The sequence below is a fragment of the Rana temporaria genome, chromosome 1 (genome assembly GCF_905171775.1).
Source record: "Rana temporaria chromosome 1, aRanTem1.1, whole genome shotgun sequence".
Taxonomy (NCBI): Eukaryota; Metazoa; Chordata; class Amphibia; order Anura; family Ranidae; genus Rana; species Rana temporaria.
The window spans coordinates 359,363,311-359,383,910 of NC_053489.1; the positions used below are offsets into that span (position 1 = coordinate 359,363,311).

Genomic DNA, 20,600 nt, shown 5'->3' on the forward strand with positions numbered 1-20,600 from the left:
TACCTCCTTAAATCTTCTAGGGAGAGCTGCTATTGAGAAAGCAATGCTCCTGGTTTGAGGAATTGCCTCTCTGAGAGAAGGCTGTGTACCAGTATGCCTTATGGGCCTCTTTACGCTCCATACTGGAATGAAGAAGCACTAGAACAGAAGATTTGGATGCTAAAACCCACCCAGTAACTTTTAGTCTGAAAAGTTGTCAGAGCCCAACAATCGAGTTTTGGGGTATTCCACCTTTTCCTATCCTACCTACCTCCTTATAAGCTTATAAGTAAACAGTAAACTACATTCAAGCTTGGGCCAGCACTTCTTTGTTGACAGAAAGTGTAAGGGCTCTTTCACACTGGGTGGATCAGTAATGATCCGCCCCGTGCACCTCCGCTTGCTCAGCGGGGATCGCTCTGTTGATCCCCGCTAAGCCGGCGGATGACAGGGCGGTCCCCGCACACTGTGCAGGGACCGCCCTGTCTTTTCTCCGCTCCCCCCTATGGGGGATCGGGTGAACACGGACCGTATGTCCGTGTTCACCCGATCCGATCCGCCAGACGGAAGGAAAAGTAGGTTTTTCCTCTGTCACACTTTGGCGGATCGGAGCGGGTCAGATGTCAGCGGGCATGTCACCGCTGACATCCGCGGCTCCATAGAGGAGCACGGAGCGCCCGTACAGGTCCGCAAAAAAACCTTACAGACGGACCTGTACGGGCGCTCAGTGTGAAAGAGCCCTAAGGCCTCATTCACACAGAGGACCGTTCGGGTCTGCCTGTCAGTTTTGACGGCGGACCTGAACGGCCGCTCCATTCATCCCTATGGAGCGTCGGATGTCAGCGGAGACATGTCCGCTGACATCCGACCCTATCTGATCCGCTAAAAACAGACGTATGGGGGACACGTCCCCATCCGTCCATGCGGATCGGATCGGGTAAGATCTGATGAAAACAGACATGCTGTCCGGTTTCATCAGATCGCTCCATAGGAGACAGCGGTGACCGACAAGCCCCTCCCTGCTCAGTGAGCAGAGAGGAGCTTGTCATCCGTCGGCTCAGCGGAGATCTGCGGACTGATCTCCCACTGAGCTGGCGGGAGCAGGCGGACTCCGTAGGAACGGAGTCTGCCTCGTGTGAATGGGACCTAAGTGTGATGTACCCTAGCCTGTTTTATTTTTTTTATTTTTTCTAAGGCAATTTATAATGGGGCTAATGCACCTCAACAGCAAGACCAGCACTTGACTTGTGATTGTGGTACGACCTCGTTAATTTGAATTGCTGAGTTTGGCAGGCAGTGCTGCTTGTCATCTTGGCATACCACATTAAATTTGTCCCAGCCACAATGCAAAGCATTGCAGCTGTGGCATGTGAACAGCTACCACCCCTGGCTACTCGTGTGAAGGAGGCCTTACATTGCTGGTCAGTGACAGGAAGAATTCCCTGGTGTCAATGGTCAGTTGGAGGAAGAATATCCTGGTATCTATAGTCAGTGGGAGTGCTTTGTGGTAACACATGTTAAGTATTTGGGCATTTAACATGCATTGTGTTAAGCAGCCCAGTAATTTGGAATGGGTTGCCAGTACATCACGAAGCTCTAAAAATTGGACATGTGGCAATTTGTACAACACAGGTACCACATGACTCAGTTAGTTAACATATGTACTGTATTTTTTAAAAGGCTACTACAAACTGCTGCCTAGGTGTGTTGGGTTGCTGTTTAGAATAAATGTCATTGCAACACACAAGGGTGTCTGGATCACAAGACTGGGCACACAGAATTACAAATCCTTTGGCAAATTGAACTTTCAAGAATTTAAGTTTAAAATCCAAGCTGTAAGTCTGGTGATTCCTTTGCTTTGAGTAAATCATGCCGATTTTCTTACAACAGATTACATATTGGTAAATGATCAATATCAAATAATGCATGGGAAACAGAAACAAATCACTGATTATCTTTACCAGCAGTCTACATATTGTGTAGAGTACAGTAAAATACTTTCCTTTTTAAATATCAACAGTGTTTAAAGATGTCTTATGAGGGCAATTTTGACTGTCCTTACAGCATGTTCTTGTCTTTCTTTAGAACCTATTTGTGACACCTCGCTAGAGGCCATGCAGGCACTCTAGAGGATTTGCATGTACTGGATAGCTCTGCTTGATAACTGATTTTAAATGTGCAAGTGCAGAGAATGTAAAATATGTTACTATGTGGCTATTCACGATATGTATAAAAAAATGTACTTTAATTTCTTAACCTTAGGAACACGGCTTGTTCTCATCTTATATGCATATAAATTATGTGTGATTGTGCCATGTTAAAGTTATTTTGCAAGTGTCAGTTTGCCTGAGAAAAATGTATACTTTTATATGAGTACAAGTTAGGTTAGAGATGACCTAAATCTGAATACTAGCCTGGGGAGAATTAGATTCAGCGAGATTTTATTATTATCCTATTATTACTATCTATCCATTTAATTCAGTTTTTTTTATTATTATCTCATGTATATCTTAGATCAGTGTTTCTCAACCTTTTTTAAGTCAAGGCACTCTTTAAAATTCAGCACAGTCTTGAGGCACCCCATTCTAAAATGTAAAAACGGAACTAATAGTTTTACATAACGCAGCAACATCCACAGACGTAGAACACCCATCGTTAGAGGTGATTTATTTTTACAAAGCAAATACACCTTTGCACACCAAAGTTTCTCTTTCTCTCTCTAACTGTAAGCTAATGTGACCCCAATGCTGATGGAGAGAGGCAGGGGTGGAGCAAACAAGGATACTACATCCAACATCCCCATGATCAACGATGATGTTTTTGATTGCTAGGACACTGGCAGCTAGAAGGTTGTAATGGTGCACAATAAAGACCTGTGGCTTTGTGTAAGTAAAAGCAGGCTTGATATAACCACTGGCTTGTACACAATTATTTTTTGCCAAGGCACCCCTGAAAAAACCTAAAGGCACCCTGGTTGAAAAAGACTGTCTTAGATTTTTCACAAGGCTCCTGTCTTCACAGAGGTTTTTTATTTTTTTTTTATAAATGCTGTTATATAGTTATATAGTCAGGTTGACAAATAAAACTCTAACTAGCTTAAATAAAAAAAATTAAAATAAATAGAATGAATAAATAAATTGAAAAAAAATTGAAAACCATATTAATGTAAGAGGAACTTGCGATTAGGCAGATGTTGGTGCCAAATTGTATTAGTCATACCCCTCTTCTTCTTGGATGGAGCATCTACTTCCCTGCCCCTGCCTTTGTAGGCACCATCTTGGACACGTCTCCCGGTCATTGGCCCACTCATGACATCCCTAGCCAGAGGCCATAACATTCAGAATAAAGGAATGTGCACATACAGATGCCTTTTTAGCACTTTGCATGCATAACTTCCTTTGACATATCACAATTGACCTACCATCAGAGTTTTTGGTGCAGAACGTTGTGTACAACGTTAAAAAAATCTATAGCAGTCATTTCACAAAAAATTAGGCTATCTTCCATTTCCTCCTTAGGAGAATCATAGCATTGGGACCATCTCCCTGCATATACATCCACAGAATTCAGTTTTCATCACCAAGTAACAGGACCCACATAGTTACATAGTAATTAGTAGATCTAGCAGAGCAATATTTCTAGTCGGGCATTTACCATTTGACACGTTGTCCTTCAAGACATTTAAGAAATTACGAGCCTTAAATGAGTGAGCAGTTCTGTCTGCTCAGTCAATATCCGGATAATTGAATTTCCAAATTATAATAACATTGTCCATTGTCCATTCCTAACTGTGAAAGCTGAACAAACTCCTCCTCATCCTTTAGGTTAGGGGGCCTGTAGTATACGCCCACCTTTAATTTCCCATTTCTTTCTTCCCTTTGAACCTCCAGCCACAAGGACTACACTTTCTCACCTAACTTATTAGCAATGTTGTTCCTAGTGTTCACTAGCAAATCTGTATTGACATACAGGCACACCCTCCCCCTCTTCTTCCCTCCCTGTCCCTCCGATACCGCTGGGCAGTCGCAAGCCAGTCATATGAGCTGCCAAACCAAATTTCTTATATTCCCACAAAGTAGAAATCCTCCTTGTGTTTGAACAGCTCCAATTCTTCAATTTTATTACAATAGCTAGACTTCTAGCAATTGTAAACATGCCTTTTAGTTTTCTACAGATGCATATTATTTTATCCTTGCTTGTTCTGAGGCTGCAATTGGATTCTGTCAACCTATGCGCCTTGGGTTTAGGTTTTCTAGTTACACTACCGATAGATGCCCTAGAAGCCCCCTCTGACCTTTGCTCCCTGCTGGATATAGCTTTCTCTGACCCCCTCCGCTAACTAGTTTAACATTTCCGGTGCATCTGAGGGTCAGGGGGAACAAGGTGAAAATATAAATGTAATACCACGCTAGACAATCCAGCATCAAGTAGCAGCTAGCACGACAAACAGACAGTGTTGCAATAAAAATAAAATAAGAAAAGTGCAGTGCTTGCAATTTGAAGTGTACAGGGAGAACATAACAGGTCAAGGTGTTTTCGATCTCAGTACTAAAATTCTCACTCATGATGAACTTTCAGTTTTGGATAAGGGCCTTAAATTTGCCCCCCTGAAAAAACTTGACATACAGAACTACATTTGAGCTGCCACTTCGGGGACTGTGCATTTAGGATTATCGAATTCATCCTTGTTCAACCCAACTGTCGCGACTGCCCCGGCTGTCAATATTTTTAAGGAGTTGATACTCAAAGATTTAGCTAAACTTCCAGTGAAAGTGTCTACCACCATTCCTTGTCTAAAGCCGGGCTCAAATCTCTAATAGCTGGATTCACGTAGGGCGGCGTATGTTTGAGCCGGCGTAGCGTATCGTATTTACGCTACGCCGCCGTAAGTTAGAGAGGCAAGTGCTGTATTCACAAAGCACTTGCGTCCTAAGTTACGGCGGCGTATCGTAAATTGTGCCGGCCTAAGCGCGCCTAATTCAAATGAGGAACAGGGGGGCGTGTTTTATGTTAATGAATCGTGACCCGACGTAATTGACATTTTTAACGAACGACGCATGCGCCGTCCGTGGACATATCCCAGTGTGTATTGCTCGAAAGTACGCCGCAAGGACTTATTGGTTTCGACGTGAACGTAAATTACGTCCAGCCCCATTCACGGACGACTTATGCAAACAACGTAAAATTTTCAAAATTAGACTTAACATTGGCTAGGCCAGCTTTTTGGTGGAATAACTTTACGCCTGAAAACGCCTTACATAAACGGCGTATCTTTACTGCGACGGGCAAGCGTACGTTCGTGAATAGGCGTATCTCGCTGATTTACGCATTCTAGGCGTAAATCAGCGTTCACGCCCCTAGCGGCCGGCGGAACTAGACAGCTAGGAAACGACGGCGCAGGCAGTCGTATCTTAGCTACATTTAAGTGTATCTCAATTTGAGAATACACTTAAATGTACGACGGCACAGATTCAGAGTTACGATGGCGTATCTACTGATACGCCGGCTTAACTCTTTCTGAATCTAGCTATATGTGAGAAGAAAGACTTAGGGCCAGATTCTTAAAAGGCTTACGACGGCGCAACTCCATTTGCGCCGTCGTAAGTCCTAATCTGGCCCGGCGTATCTATGCGACTGATTCTTAGAATCAGTTACGCATAGATATCCCTTAGATCTGACAGGCGTAAGGCTCTTACGCTGTCAGATCCTAAATGCAATTTTTTTTCCCGCCGCTAGGTGTCGCCTCGTCGTTTTCCCCGTGGTCTATGCAAATTAGCTATTTACGGCGATTCCCGAACGTACGCGCGGACGACGCAATGAATTTACAATGTTTCCGTAAGCGTAAACTTGCCCCTGCTATATGAGGGGCAAGTTTAGGAAGGTCCGTCGTAAGCCATGTTAAGTATGGCGTTGGGTCAGCGTCGTCTTTTTCCGTCGTTAACGTCGTTTTCGTAAGTCGTTCGCGAATACGACTTTACGTCAATGACGCTCACGTCGGCGTCATTGGCGCAGTTCGATCGTCGCGGGGGCGCGCTTAATTTAAATACAAGCCGCCCCCTTTGAATTACGTGGCCTTACGATGGGCCATTTACATGGCGCCGCCGCAAATTACGGAGCAAGTGCTTGGAGAATACGGCACTTGCTCCAGTAGTTTGCGGCGGCGTAGTGTAAATGGCTTACGCTACGCCGCCGCAGATTCTACCAGAATCTGGCCCTTAGTGATTTGCCCCGCTGACAAGGGTGGTGGTTAGTGATGGACGAACACCTGATGGGGCGGTTTGCAAAACGCTAACCACAAACTTTCTCAAATGTTCGCAAACCGCAAGTTCGCGGCGGGCCCCATTGACTTTAATGGCAGACGAACATTAAAAACCCGCAGGTCATATTTGCAGCCACAAAATACTTACTAGCTGTGCACAAATAGTCCCACAACATGGACACTGACCTACCAGAAGTATTAAGTGAAAACCCGGATACAGAAGTAAGTGTTGGCCATTACAGGCCCCAAAAATTAGCCCACATGCGTTCACCTGACAGCAAACAACTTTGTATTCTGTGGCTGGAGGTACATTAAGCTATTCACCGGATACAGAAGTAAGTGTCGGCCATTACAGGCCCCAAAAATTAGCCCACAGGCGTTCACCTGACAGCAAACAACTTTGTATTCTGCGGCTGGTGTTACATTAGGCATTCGCCGGATACAGAATTAAGTGCCGCCCATTACAGGCCCCAAAAATTAGCCCACAGGCGTTCCCCTGACAGCAAACAACTTTGTATTCTGTGGCTGGAGGTACATTAAGCTATTCAACTGATACAGAAGTAAGTGTCGGCCAGTACAGGCCCCAAAAATTAGTCCACAGGCGTTCTCCTGATAGCAAACAACTTTGTATTCTGTGGCTGGTGGTACATTAGGCATTCACAGGATACAGAAATACAGGCCCCAAAAATTAGGCATTCAACGGACATAAAAGGCTTTTTATGCCGCTGTATTTACCTAAGACAGGGACCATAAATTGTTATGGGTGGTGGCAGATATTTGTGGCTTGTCATGAGGAATTTGAATCAAACATGGTCTACGGGTCACATGTGTTGAATTCCTCCGAGATCCATGCCTCATTCATTTTTAGAAATATGAGGTAGTCAACACTGTTGTGAGCTAGGCGAGTGCGCTTATCGGTCACGACCCCCCCTGCTGCGCTGAACGTCCTTTCGGACAGGACACCAGGCAAAGGGCAAGCCAACAGTTCCATTGCAAATTGTGCAAGCTCTGGCCAGAGGTCAAGCCTGCCCACCCAGTAGTCCAGGGGTTCATCACTTCTCAGTGCGTCCACATCGGCCGTTAACCCGATGTAGTCGGACACCTGTTGGTCTAGGCATTCCCTGATGCTGGATCCGGAGGACAGCTGTTGATGGGTCGGCTGAAAGAATGATCTCATATCATTAGTGACCAACACATCTTCAAACCGCCTTCTTCTTGCAGGCGCTGTCGGATTGATACCCGCAACTTTTTTACTGTGAGTGGGAATTCCTCTACCAACGCACGCAAAAGCAGAATGCAGCATTTCTCGAAGCAAGGCCTGGAAGTGCTGCATTCTGATAGCTCTCTGTGATGGTGGTAACATTTCCGCCATGTTTTGTTTGTACTGGGGGTCTAAGTACATTGCCACCCAGTACTGCTCCTTGCCCTTTATGCTTTTTATACGGGGGTCCCTCCTAAAAAACTGGAGCATGAAGGCCCCCATTTGCACTAAACTGGAAGCAGTGTAGTGGCCTGGCTCCTGCTCATCATCCAGGATAATGTCGTCCTCGTTCTCCTCCCCCCATCCACGGACAACACCAGGGATCCCAGAAAGGTTTAAAGCATGCTCTTCTTGCTCCTCCTCATCCCCCCTGGCACCATCCTCCTCTGACTCCTCTTCAGACTCCCGTTGTTGACTTGTCTCAAGGGGAGTAGCCCCTCCTGGGAATTCATCCAGCATTGCGACTTCCTCATCTTCCTGCTCCTCGATAGAGATGTACAGAACGGTTCGCCGGCGAATAGTTCGCGGCGATTTTCGCTTGTTCGCGTTCGCCGTCGCCGGCGAACATATGCGATGTTCGACCCGCCTCCTATTAATTAACATTGAGCAAACTTTGACCCTCTACCTCACAGTCAGCAGACACATTCCAGCCAATCAGAAGCATACCCTCCCTCCCTGACCCTCCCACCTCTAGGGCAGCATCCATTTTAGATTAATTCTGAACCTGCATTCTTAGTGAGAGGAGGGACAGAGTTGCCGCTGCTGATTTTATAGGGAAAGCTCTAGCTAGGCCAGTGTACTCCAGTCCTGAAAGACTCATCTGATCTCTGCTGTTAGAACAGCACCCCAAACAGCCCTTGTTACGGCTAATCAATCAGTCTGCTTTTTTTTTCTTCTCTGCAATCTGTGCTGCGTGGTTTACAGAGAGAGACAGAGAGAGAGCGAGAGAGAGAGAGAGAGAGAGAGAGAGAGAGAGAGAGAGAGTGTAATTTTTTGGAGTTAGATAGAGCAGGCAGGCTTGTACGTTAATGTTACAGTGTGTAGAGGATATATATACATCACCAGGAGTTGTACATATATTTATACACTGTATAGTTTAGTTAGATTAGAGGTGCAGGGTGCTGTGTAATATAAAGGGGTCCAGTGGTGCAGGGTGCTATGTAAAGGGGCCCAGAGCTGTGGGGTGCTGTGTAATGTAAGGGGCCCAGTGGTGCAAGCTGCTGTGTAATATAAAGGGACCCAGTGGTGCAAGCTGCTGTGTAATATAAAGGGGTCCAGTGGTGCTGGGTGCTATGTAGAGGGGCCCAGAGCTATGGGGTGCTGTGTAATGTATGGGGCCCAGTGGTGCAAGCTGCTGTGTAATATAAAGGGGTCCAGTGGTGCAGGGTGCTATGTAAAGGGGTCCAGAGCTGTGGGGTGCTGTGTATTGTAAGGGGCCCAGTGGTGCAAGCTGCTGTGTAATATAAAGGGGCCCAGTGGTGCAAGCTGCTGTGTAATATAAAGGGGTCCAGTGGTACTGGGTAGAGGGACCCAGAGCTGTGGGGTGCTGTGTAATGTAAGGGGCCCAGTGGTGCAAGCTGCTGTGTAATATAAAGGGGTCCAGTAGTGCTGGGTGCTATGTAGAGGGGCCCAGAGCTGTGGGGTGCTGTGTAATATAAGGGGCCCAGTGGTGCAAGCTGATGTGTAATATAAAGAGGTCCAGTGGTGCAGGGTGCTATGTAAAGGGGTCCAGAGCTGTGGGGTGCTGTGTAATGTAATGTAAGGGGCCCAGTGGTGCAAGCTGCTGTGTAATATAAAGGGGTCCAGTGGTGCAGGGTGCTATGTAAAGGGGTCCAGAGCTGTGGGGTGCTGTGTAATGTAAGGGGCCCAATGGTTCAAGCTGCTGTGTAATATAAAGGGGCCCAGTGGTGCAAGCTGCTGTGTAATATAAAGGGGTCCAGTGGTGCTGGGTGCTATGTAGAGGGGCCCAGAGCTGTGGGGTGCTGTGTAATGTAAGGGGCCCAGGCTCACAGTGTAAACTGTGCCCACCTGCCAGTGCCACATCTTATCTATATTGTGTTGGCACAGTTGATAAGATATAAAAACAAAATTCACTGCAATACTAAATAGTAGTCTTTTGTCTGCCAGGGTGTCTTTGCCTCACAGGGTAAACTGTGCCCACCTGCCTGCCAGTGCCACATCTCATCTATATTGTGTTGGCACAGTTGATAAGATATAAAAACAAAATTCACTGCAATACTAAATAGTAGTCTTTTGTCTGCCAGGGTGTCTTTGCCTCACAGGGTAAACTGTGCCCACCTGCCAGTGCCACATCTCATCTATCTTGTGTTGGCACACCCCAGATGATACGGTCGTTGCTTCATTGTGAACAGACCAAAAGCGATCGGCTGGATAATTTTGCATAGAAAAAACATTAATTTTCTTTGTGATCATCTAAGGAGATCATTAAAGCCTACTAGGCCAACAATGGGCCCACACTGCAGAATCATTGTTTTCTGGGTCACTTAACTGTCACTGAACTACCTCAGCACGACCATAGGATTTGAAAAAACCCCATCGCCTGCAATCTTCCAAACGTGCGCACGAGCACAGTCATCACTACATCAAGATTGACGCATAGGAATAAAAATTTGTCATGAGTGTGTAAGTTACAGACAGGGTTAGGGTTACAGATAGAGTTAGGGTTACAGATAGGGTTAGGGTTACAGACAGGGTTAGGTTTACAGATAGGGTTAGGGTTACAGACTGTAACCCTAACCCTATCTGTAACCCTAACCCTATCTGTAACCCCAACCCTAACCCTAACCCTTACACTACCTGATCGATACAACATTATACCTGATGTTTTAAAGCACGTTATTCCAAACAATTTAGGAATGTTAGGTGATTTATGCCCTTTAAGGATTAAAAACGGACTCTGCAACAACTATGTAATTTTCCATGGGAGTTTTGCCATGGATCCCCCTCCGGCATGCCTCAGTCCAGGTGTTAGTCCCCTTGAAACAACTTTTCCATCACAGTTGTGGCCAGAAAGAGTCCCTGTAGCTTTTAAAATTCGCCTGCCCATTGAAGTCTATGGCGGTTCGCCGGGTTCGCCCGTTCACGAACATTTGCGGAAGTTCACGTTCGCCATTTGCGAACGCAAAATTTTAGGTTCGCGACATCACTAGTCAGGAGTAGGTAATGCACAGTGTAACCTAAATAGTGCAGTGGTCAGGAGTATGTATTGTACAAAACAGCTTACAGAATTAAGTAGTCATTATGCAACATAGTGGCCTTTACATTGCTGGTCAGTGAGAGGATGCCCTAGGAAGTTCAAACACTGCAGCGCTCAGGCAAGAGTACATCCAATGGTCTTACAGTAATGCTTTGTCTGATGCAGCCCTCCTCAGATCGGGGTAATTTGCAAAACATTGCAAAAAACACACAGGAGGGCGCAAACGCCAAGTATATTACCGCCAAAAATGTTTATTGGATGAAAAAGACAATTATATACTCAGAAACATAGTAGGGAATAAGCGTATCAAATATCAACTCCAGATTTGAGGCGATGGCATCTGACCGGGTATGAAAAGGCTAACGCGTTTCGGAGGATATGCCCCCTTCTTCAGAGCTTTTTTTTGCAGTGGGATAAACAAATGCCATAGTGTCAGTTGTCACTGGGTGGATCAAATTCCTTTGCTTTGGTGGTCAATGAAAGGAAGATTGCGCCAGTGTCAGTGTTCAGTAGGAGGAAAAAAATGCCAGGTGTCAGGGGGAGAATAAAATGCCCAAGTGTTGGCCATAAGTAAGAGTAAAAAATGCCCCAGTGTCAGTGGCAAATAACTGGAAGAATGCCCCAGTGTTAGCAGTCTGTGCAAGCATCCTTCCTACACCATGGTCCCCAAAGTCCCCCCTTATACAAGAGTGCTTACTTACATCAGGGTCCTTAGAGTCTCCCATTACATCAGGGGTCCCCAGAGTCTCCCCTACATCAGTGTAGCACTACCCTCTGTATGAGTTGCTGAAGTAAGGGTTCCCCACTGCTGCACAGCCAGTCACATAGCATTCTCCCCCATTCACTCCAAAATAGAAAATAGTCTTTGGCTTGTTTTGTTCTTTTATTATGTACTCACTGTGTCTGCGACTACACTGTGTCTCCGACTTTGTGGTGTCTCATAACAGTGACGCCTATGCCGAAATCAGGAGATAGGGTCTCCTCCAGCCCCCACTTTACATTCCTCACCAGTCAGCTGACCTCTAGTCTCTGCCCCCCAGCCATGCCATGAACTGAATGGGTGGCTGTGAAGAGGCTGAGTCGGCAGCTGCGGGCAGCTGCGGGCTCCAGGAACATCCCAGCTGGGCAGCCACAGGCTCCAAGGACAGCCCTGCTGGGCGGCCGCAAATACCTGGGAGAGTAGAGTGGGCTTCAGAAACAGCCCAGGATTCGGTGACCCCTGTCAAATCATCATTCAACCCCCGAGGAGCTCCCGAACCCCAGGTTGATAACCACTGCACTAGAAGGTGCTACATCAGTGTCTCCAGAGTTCACTTTTATATCAGTGTTCCCACTCTCAGTGTGGCAGGCAGCAGGGTGGAGCTCTGGGGGCAAGTATGGAGGAGGACATTTTATCTATCTGGGGAAAGCATGTTCTTGGTTGTTAGGACAACCAACCACTAGAGTTGATGACACTGGCAGGAAATGGCAGTGGGTGGAAGCTGTATTGGAATACGTCCACTGACTTATAAGGGTGAGAAAAATACAAATGGTTTTCAACCCTGTTGCCCTGCTATTGGTGGTCATTGGGAGGAAAATAATGCCTCGTTGTCAGTGGCCAGTGAAAGAAAATATATTTCGGTGTTGGTGGTCAAAAGGAGGGAAAATTATAGACAGCAGGTAGCAAATCACTTCAGTTGGCAGTGCCGTCACAGATCTGTTGCCAGGTGCTAAAACAAGCATTTCAGTTTCTGATAGCAGGACAGGGAGTGCTAGACTTGCGGCATGTAAGAATTTTAGAATCTCTGGATATTCCTACAAATGCCAGGAGTAGTTAGGGAGTATGCCAATCCAATCTAGATAAATTACCAACAGTGTATGCAATATAATCGAATAAAACTGCAGTCATGAACAACAGCAGCATTGAAAAACACCCTTGAGTAAAAAATCTGTATGTTGGAGGGAGTTGTATGCTTGCATGCTTCTCAAAAGATACCTTAAACTCTTCATTATGACAATGGACCATACCTTCTTTATTGGGGGAAGGAGTAATGCGCCACAGGAATAATAAACAAGTGATCTTGCACAGTAATAAATTATCACAAACAATGTAGATGTGCAAAACAAGTGTGCTAAATCAAGTCCAAAACCAGTGCCGGTGCTTGCATAGTGGGCGCATAGTGGGCGCAGGAGCGCTGCGCCCTCTCTCCTGCACGCACCCATCACTCAACAATAGATATATTCATGCATTGCAGGTGTCCGGCCCCCTGTTTAGCGCTGGCCATCTTAATAACAGCGATGGGTGTGTTTTGGAAGTGTCTGATTAGAGCCAGAGGCTTCCAAATGGTTAAATAGAGGGTGCATGGCTGTGAGTTCCCTGTCTAAACCATTCTGTGTTAGGGAATTGCTTCCCTAACACTGACCCGCCTCTCAGCCAATCAGGTGCACCGGGTCTGGTTACCGGTCACCTGATTGGTTGAAGCAACATCGAGGACGGGAGAAGACATCAAGCGAGCGTGGAGGAGGACGCCGCTGATCCGAGGAAGGTAAGTACCGGCCTGGGGACAAACTGGCGGCATTTGGGGACAAACTGGCTGCATTTGGGGACAAACTGGCTGTATTTGGGGACAAACTGTCTGCATTTGGGGACAACTGGCTGTATTTGGGGGGAAACTGGCTGTATTTGGGGGGAAACTGGCTGCATTTGAGGGGAAAACTGGCAGTGTTTAATGGGCACAGTGGCTGCGTTTAATGGGCATGGTGGCAGCATGGTGGCGAACGGTGATGCGGTGTGTCAGTCTGACATACCGCTACACTGATCTCGGTAAAGAGCTTCCGGCGGAGGCTCTTTACCATGTGATCAGCCGTGTCCAATCACGGCTGATCACAATGTAAACAGGAAAAGCCGCTGATCGGATCTGATAGACGCGAGTAGAGGAAAGCCGATCGGCTGCTCTCCTAACAGGGGGGGTTTGTGCTGGTAGTTTATCAGCGCAGCCCCCCCTCGGATCACTGCACAGGACCACCAGCATGCCGCCCAGGACCACCAAGGATGGGCATCCACACTGGACCACCAGGTATGCCCCCTAGACCACCAGGGAATGCCAATCGGTGCCAAGGCAGCTGCCAATCAATGCCCAGGCAGCTGCCAACCAGTGCCCATTCAAAATCCCTAACAGTGCCACCAGGGATACCCATCAGTGCTGAATATCAGTGCTGCATGTCAGTGCCCATTAGTGCCCATCAGTGCCATGTATCGATGCCTATTAGTGCCCATCAGTGCCGCCTATCAGTGCCCAGCAGTGCCGCCTATCAGTGCCGCCTATCAATGCCACCCATAAGTACCCACCTTTGCAGCTTTTCAGTGCCCATCAGTGTCGCCTATCAGTGCCATTAGTGCCCACCAGTGCCACCCATGAGTGCCCATCAGTGCTGCCTATCAATGCCCATCAGTGCTGCATATCAGTGCCACCCAACAGTGCAGCCTACCAGTGCCCATCAGTGCCCATCGTCAGTGCCACCTCATCGATGCTGCCTTATCAGTGCCCATCGGTGAAGGGGAAAACTTACTGATTTACAAAATTGTATAACAGAAAAAAAAAAACTAAAATTTTTGTTTCAAAATTTTCGGTCTTTTTTTATTTGTATTGCAAAAAATAAAAACCCCAGAGGCGATAAAATACTACCAAAAGAAAGCTCTATTTGTGGGAACATAATGATAAAAATTCTGTTTGGGTACAGTGTAGCATGACGGTGCAATTGTCATTTAAACAGCGACAGCGCAAAAAGCTGAAAATGAGCTTGGATAGGAAGGGGCATAAGTGCCTGGTATTGAAGTGGTTAAAGGAATATCCAGCCTTCCTGAGACCCATAGAGTAGACCAGCATCCAGACTCCAAAACGCCAGACTGTAAATTGCTTTTAAATCTCTATAAGCTCCAGTTGAGATAGGAATCAAAGAGAAAAAATGCCCTCCATAGTGTAGTGAATTTGAATAAAGGGATATCTATTGTAAACAAATGGACTCTTACATAAATTAAGCTTTAAAAGTGCATTGGAATAAAAAACAACGTTTGTGCGCATTCTCATGTCACTTCCGATCCGCGTCTGTTTCCGGCCACGCCCTATGCGTTACGTCACGACACGTGACTTCATCAGGGGAACCGAATTGGCTGTTAGATGGTTGCATTTGTATGTTGCCGACAGAAAGTGATACAGCGACCATTTTCTTGTAGCCCTTATCTAAAATGAGGCATCGCGGCCATTTTCTTAGTGGTGTGTCTGTGTGATCAAAGTGCCTAATGGCCATTTTCTTGTGGCCGGTCTCTAACCGTATTACCATGGCCATTTTCTACAAGATTTGGTGATTGGTCACAATGCGCCATGGGAACAGTGGACATGGGCAAATTTTGTTAACAGGGGGAGGTGCTTATAGGATATTTTAAAAATGTTGCACTGTTATTAAGGGTGCTAAAAATACAAAAATAAAATGATGTGTTATCAAAACACCCATAATCAAAACATTGATCACATATGTGTGCCACAAAAAAACTCATCAAATTCATACTGAATATATAAATGCTTAAAAATCTAAAAATTCATAAAGTCCGTGCTATTATGCAAGAAATATTGGGCCAGATCCTCATAGCGAGTACGCCGGCGTATCTACTGATACGCCGGCGTACTTTCAAATTACCCGCGTCGTATCTTTAGTTTGAATCCTCAAACCAAGATACAACGGCATCTGGGTTCGGTCCGACAGGCGTCCGGCTTCGTACGCCTTCGGATCGTAGATGCAATACTTCAGCGTCCGCTGGGTGGAGTTTTTTTTTTTTCCGCGTTGGGTATGCAAATGAGCTTTTTCCGTCGATCCACGAACGTACGCGCGGCCGTCGCATTCTCTTACGTCATCTCTAGATGGCTTTTTCCGGCGTATAGTTAAAGGTGCTATTTTGCGGCGTATAGATAGACTTGCCAAGTTAAGAATGGCCGTCGTTCCCGCGACGAAATTTAATTTTTTAAAATTTTTTGCGTAAGTCGTCCGTGAATAGGGATGGCCGTAAGTCACGTCTAAGTTCAAAAAATGACATTGTTGCGACGTCATTTAGCGCAATGCACGGCGGGAAATTTCGAAAGGGAGCATGCGCAGTTCATTCGGCGCGGGGACGCGCTTCATTTAAATGAATCACGCCCCTACCCGCCGATTTGAATTACGCGCCGAGAGATACACTACGCCGCCGTAACTTACGGCGCAAAATCTTCCTGGATTCGACTTAAAGCCAGGTAAGATACGGCGGCGTAGCGTATCTCTGATACGCTGCGCCAATCCATTTCTATGTGGATCTGGCCCATTGTGCCAAGTCCAAAAATATTGTGTAAACGCATAAAGTCTCAACTGCAATAATAATGTTGGAATTGTGCTCCACGTGTGCACTTCCTATTACATTAGTGCTCTAGGTGTTAACCCAATATTGGTCCTCGCCATCAGGAGTGTGTAAACAGAAGGGGCCATTGTACCATTGCTGAGAGCTGAAGTGTAAACAAAACAGTTGCGGTAGGTATTGGTAATTGGTATCAGCGAGTACTAAAAAAAGACCCTAAAATAACGTAACGCTGAGCTCCACTCATAAGTGGAACTTCTGCTGATCAGACCACCAATCCCCCCCCCCCCCCCGGCACCACATTTGACACCTTTTGGGGGTAGGGGGAAGCAGATACCTGGCAAATCCAGGTATCTGCTCCCACTTCCGAGGAAAGATCGCCACACATTGTGCGGCGAACTACGTAATGTCCAGCCCCTCCTCCCCCTTCCCAAAATGCCTTCTGGGAGACACACACATGTCCCAGAAGACAGCAGGGACCATTCAGAAGGCACAGCGCGACTCACGCATGCGCAGTAGGAAGCGAGGGACAGGTCGCCTTTGGGTGCCGAAATTGCAGGCTCCCAGGACAGGTAAGTGTTCTTATATTAAAAGTCAGCAGCTATAAAAAAAATTATCCAGGCGGGACTCCGCTTTAATGGTAATTTTTTTATTTCTTTACACATTAAATAATTTTTATATTTAGCTTTGTTTATATAGAAAAATGCATGTTATTACATATATACTGTTTATAGCCCATATTATATGCCTGTGATAGCTTAGTGACAGGGTGGGATGCTACAAGATGACTATCTGCGCTGAGTAGAATATAAAAGGAGATACATGCTGGCAGTTTGCAGGAGCCACAGTTTCAAAATAAACTGTGATATGGAGCAACGCCTAGTCCTCCTTGTGATCTTCTTCATTTCTATTCTTTATGTGCCATCCTCATGTGCAGGTAAGCATGTTAACTACCATTGAATTACAGGCTAATGCTTAATGACATATATAGGACTTTTTTGTTGCATTAGACAAAGTGTCAGCCATCAGCATCATCAGTGCACTATTTGTATTCTGCAAGCTTGACATTCTTCATTATTTAACCAAGATATTATTGTACTGGAGAGTTGAAACCAATCAGCCAAACATGCAAAAGCACCATATTCAGGCATCTGGTATGTGCCATTCTATCCACTTACCTGCTGTCAGAACTGGGTACACACTTAGGGGCAGATCCACATACATCTGCGCCGGGCGCAGCGTATGTAAGATATGCTACGCCGCTGTAACTTACTTTGCTTTGGTTTGAATCCTCAACGAATTTGCGCCGTAAGTTACGGCGGCGTAGAGTATCTCTCGCGGCGTAAGGGGCGCGGAATTCAAATGGATCTAATGGGGGCGTGTTTTATGTTAATACGTCGTGACCCGACGTAAACAACGTTTTTTTGGAACTGCGCATGCGCCGTCCCTGGGGGTATCCCAGTGCGCATGCTCGAAATTAAACCGGAACCCACCAATGCTTACGACGGTGACGTCATTCTACGCAAATGCCTATTCGCGAACGACTTACGCAAACGACGTAAAAAATTAAAAATTGTACGCGGGAAGGACGGCCATACTTAACATTGAGTATTATTATTATTATTATTATTATACAGGATTTATATAGCGCCAACAGTTTACGCAGCGCTTTAACGCCTCAGTATAGCAGCTTTAACTATACGCCTGAAAAAGCCGAACGCAAACGAAGGAAAAAAAAGCGACGGGCCGACGTACGTTCGTCGATCGCCATAAATAGCTCATTTGCATTCTCAACGCGGATTACGACGGGAACGCCACCTAGCGGCCGCCGAAAAATTGCATCTTAGATGCGACGGCGTACGAAGACGTACGCCTGTCGGATCTAGCCGAGATGCCGTTGTATCTTGTTTTGAGGATACGACGTGGGAATTTTGAAATTTCTTTGTGGATCTACCCCTGAGGCTAGGTTCACATCTATGCGTGTGCGGTTGCTTTTTTTTTATGCACTTTTGTGGCGTGCTTTTCGCGCATTTTTGATACGTTTTCATGCTTCTTGCATTTTTTTAGTAGGAGGAAGAGACTGGTTGTTAAATAGAAAAACAGAAAAAGTATGTACATGATGCAGTTTCATTGAAGTCTATGGAGCCAAAAATGTACCATTCAGGGTGTAAATAAGTCCCTGCACCGTTGGAAAAAACACTTTGCAGGACACTGTAAAGATGTGAACTGCTTTTCTGCAGATCTTCAAATACGCTAAAAAACACATAGATGTGAGCTTAGTTCTACAGGTGTGCCATGATCTGCCTATCCAGGTAACAGGAGTTACACTGCCATGGCAAAACATGTGCAAGTCATAATACATAGCTTACATAGCTTTATGTAAGGCTAATCCAGGGGAAATAAAGACATGAATATGTCAATGTCAGAATTGGTCTTCATGTGTTAAAGCAAGGGAAACCTAAAATAAATACTTTAAGGTGTACAATGTAACAGTAACATTTCCTTGTTATCCAGCTATCTTTGTACTCACAATATTAAATACTATGGTGGTCAGAGTACAGTCAGACAGATTCTATTTCCATTTGGCAGCCCGTAGGAAGCTGTTCCTTCAAATAGTTCACTGCCTGTTACAGAAAGTAATTTCACTGCTCAAAGTCAGTGAATCTATGGTGGCTAAGACCTAATGAATCACTGACGCAGACTCATTCAGAAAATATTTGGTGCAAACGGCCTACGCACAGCTGGCCATACACTAGTAGAATTCCAAAATTTGTGTTTTCAGAACATTTGTTTGATGTTCTAATAGTTAGTGTTAGTGGGGTCAAGTTTACAAACTAGTGACAAGAATATTCGAAGGACCAGGATGGAAACTAATGCCGCGTACACATGATCGGTCATTCCGACAACAAATGTTCGATGTGAGCTTGTCGTCGGAAAATCCGACCGTGTGTATGCTCCATCGGACATTTGCTTTCGGAAGCAACAAATGTTTGAGAGCTGGTTCTCATATTTTCCAACAACAAAAGTTCTTGTCGGAAATTCCGATCAACGCACAAAAATCCTACGCATGCTCGGAATCAATTCGACGCATCCTCGGAATCATTGAACTTCATTTTTCTCGGCTCATCGTAGTGTTCTACGTCACCGCGTTCTTGGCTATCTGAATTTCCGACATTTGTGTGACAGAAAAAGTTGCACTATGGAAGTCTCTTTCTGTTCCATGTCCCATCTTTGAAAACTGGAGGCCAAGGTTTTTTATCTATCATCCGTGACGTATAATATGCATGCAGGCATTATCCTGCATAAGTGATTCCGACCATCTTTTTCAATAAAGAGGTCCAAAGGTTCTGGTAAGCGCATTACCACTATCTGGGCACGTTTGGGTGTCGATCGTCTAATACTATGGTGAAGGAGCACTCAAAGGCACTATTTGAATAAGAAGATATTTATCAAGCACATAAAGATTTACACAGTGGCACTAATATAATTAGCTCAGTGACATATACCGTATTTAACCATTTATAATTTTCACCACTGGCAAGGAATTCATTAATCATTATGAGATTTTCCTTCTTTGGGATTTAGTGTTTGCTATTTTTGGTCAATTTGTGACATATTAAACCATAGGGTCAATTGAATTCACTATTTGGTACTCACAATAGCAGCGTATTATTATATTTGTTTATTTATTCACATTTTTATTTTTTCACTGTCAGCAAGTAATATACCATTTATTTGAACACTTGTTTGGGATCCAAAAGTTTATATTTTCTGTTACATCCACCACTTTTTATATAGTCACCGGTTTACTATAGTGACTAACACATTTATCCTTTAAACAGCGCCCCCTATCACCAAAACATTCATTAGATAGGAGTTATACACTCCATTTCACAGGGGAGAAGCTTCGAATTAAATACACAAATTATTTGTATTTATTTATTTATTTATTTAATCACGTGTATTTTTACAACACGCAATCTAATTGTTGGCGCGAAAATTATATTTTTATCATTTGCGTGACCGTGTGTATGCAAGACAAGTTTGAGCGAACATCTGTCGTTAAGAAAATCCATGGTTTTTATGTCAGAATGTTTGATCATGTGTACGCGGCATAACAGTGAATGTGGTTTTCATTTAGGAAATTACATTCATTCCAAAATCGAACGTTAAAATATATTCAGAAATTGAAACATTTTTTAAAAAAGGTACTTTTGAACGACATTTGTTAAAGCGGTAGTTCACCCCCCCCCCCCCGACACGATTTTACCATCGAGACAGGCATTGTAGCGCGAGCTACAGTATGCCTGTCCCGATTTTTTTAACCCCGGACTCACCTTGTAATCGGAGATCGTATTTTTCGGCTCCCGCGGGGAATGGGCGTGCCTATGGAGAGGGAGGATGATTGACGGCCGGCCCTGGCACGTCACTCTCCCCGAAGACAGCCGGAGTAGGTCTCGGCTCTTCACGGCGCCTGCGCACAGGCTATGCGCACGCGTCGTGAAGACCAAGCCTATTTCGGCTA

The 20,600-nt window shown here is 45.3% G+C and overlaps 1 protein-coding gene across 1 annotated transcript in view; it reads left to right on the top strand.

Moving 5' to 3' along the window:
• The first annotated feature begins 16,897 nt into the window (after positions 1-16,897).
• Positions 16,898-20,600, top strand: part of LOC120909938 (mast cell protease 1A-like) — a 38,734-nt gene continuing 35,031 nt past the window's right edge. Inside the window, exon 1 of the mRNA XM_040321762.1 lies at positions 16,898-17,012. Coding sequence (XP_040177696.1) covers positions 16,898-17,012 — 115 coding nt within the window. The remainder of the gene's footprint in view (positions 17,013-20,600) is intronic.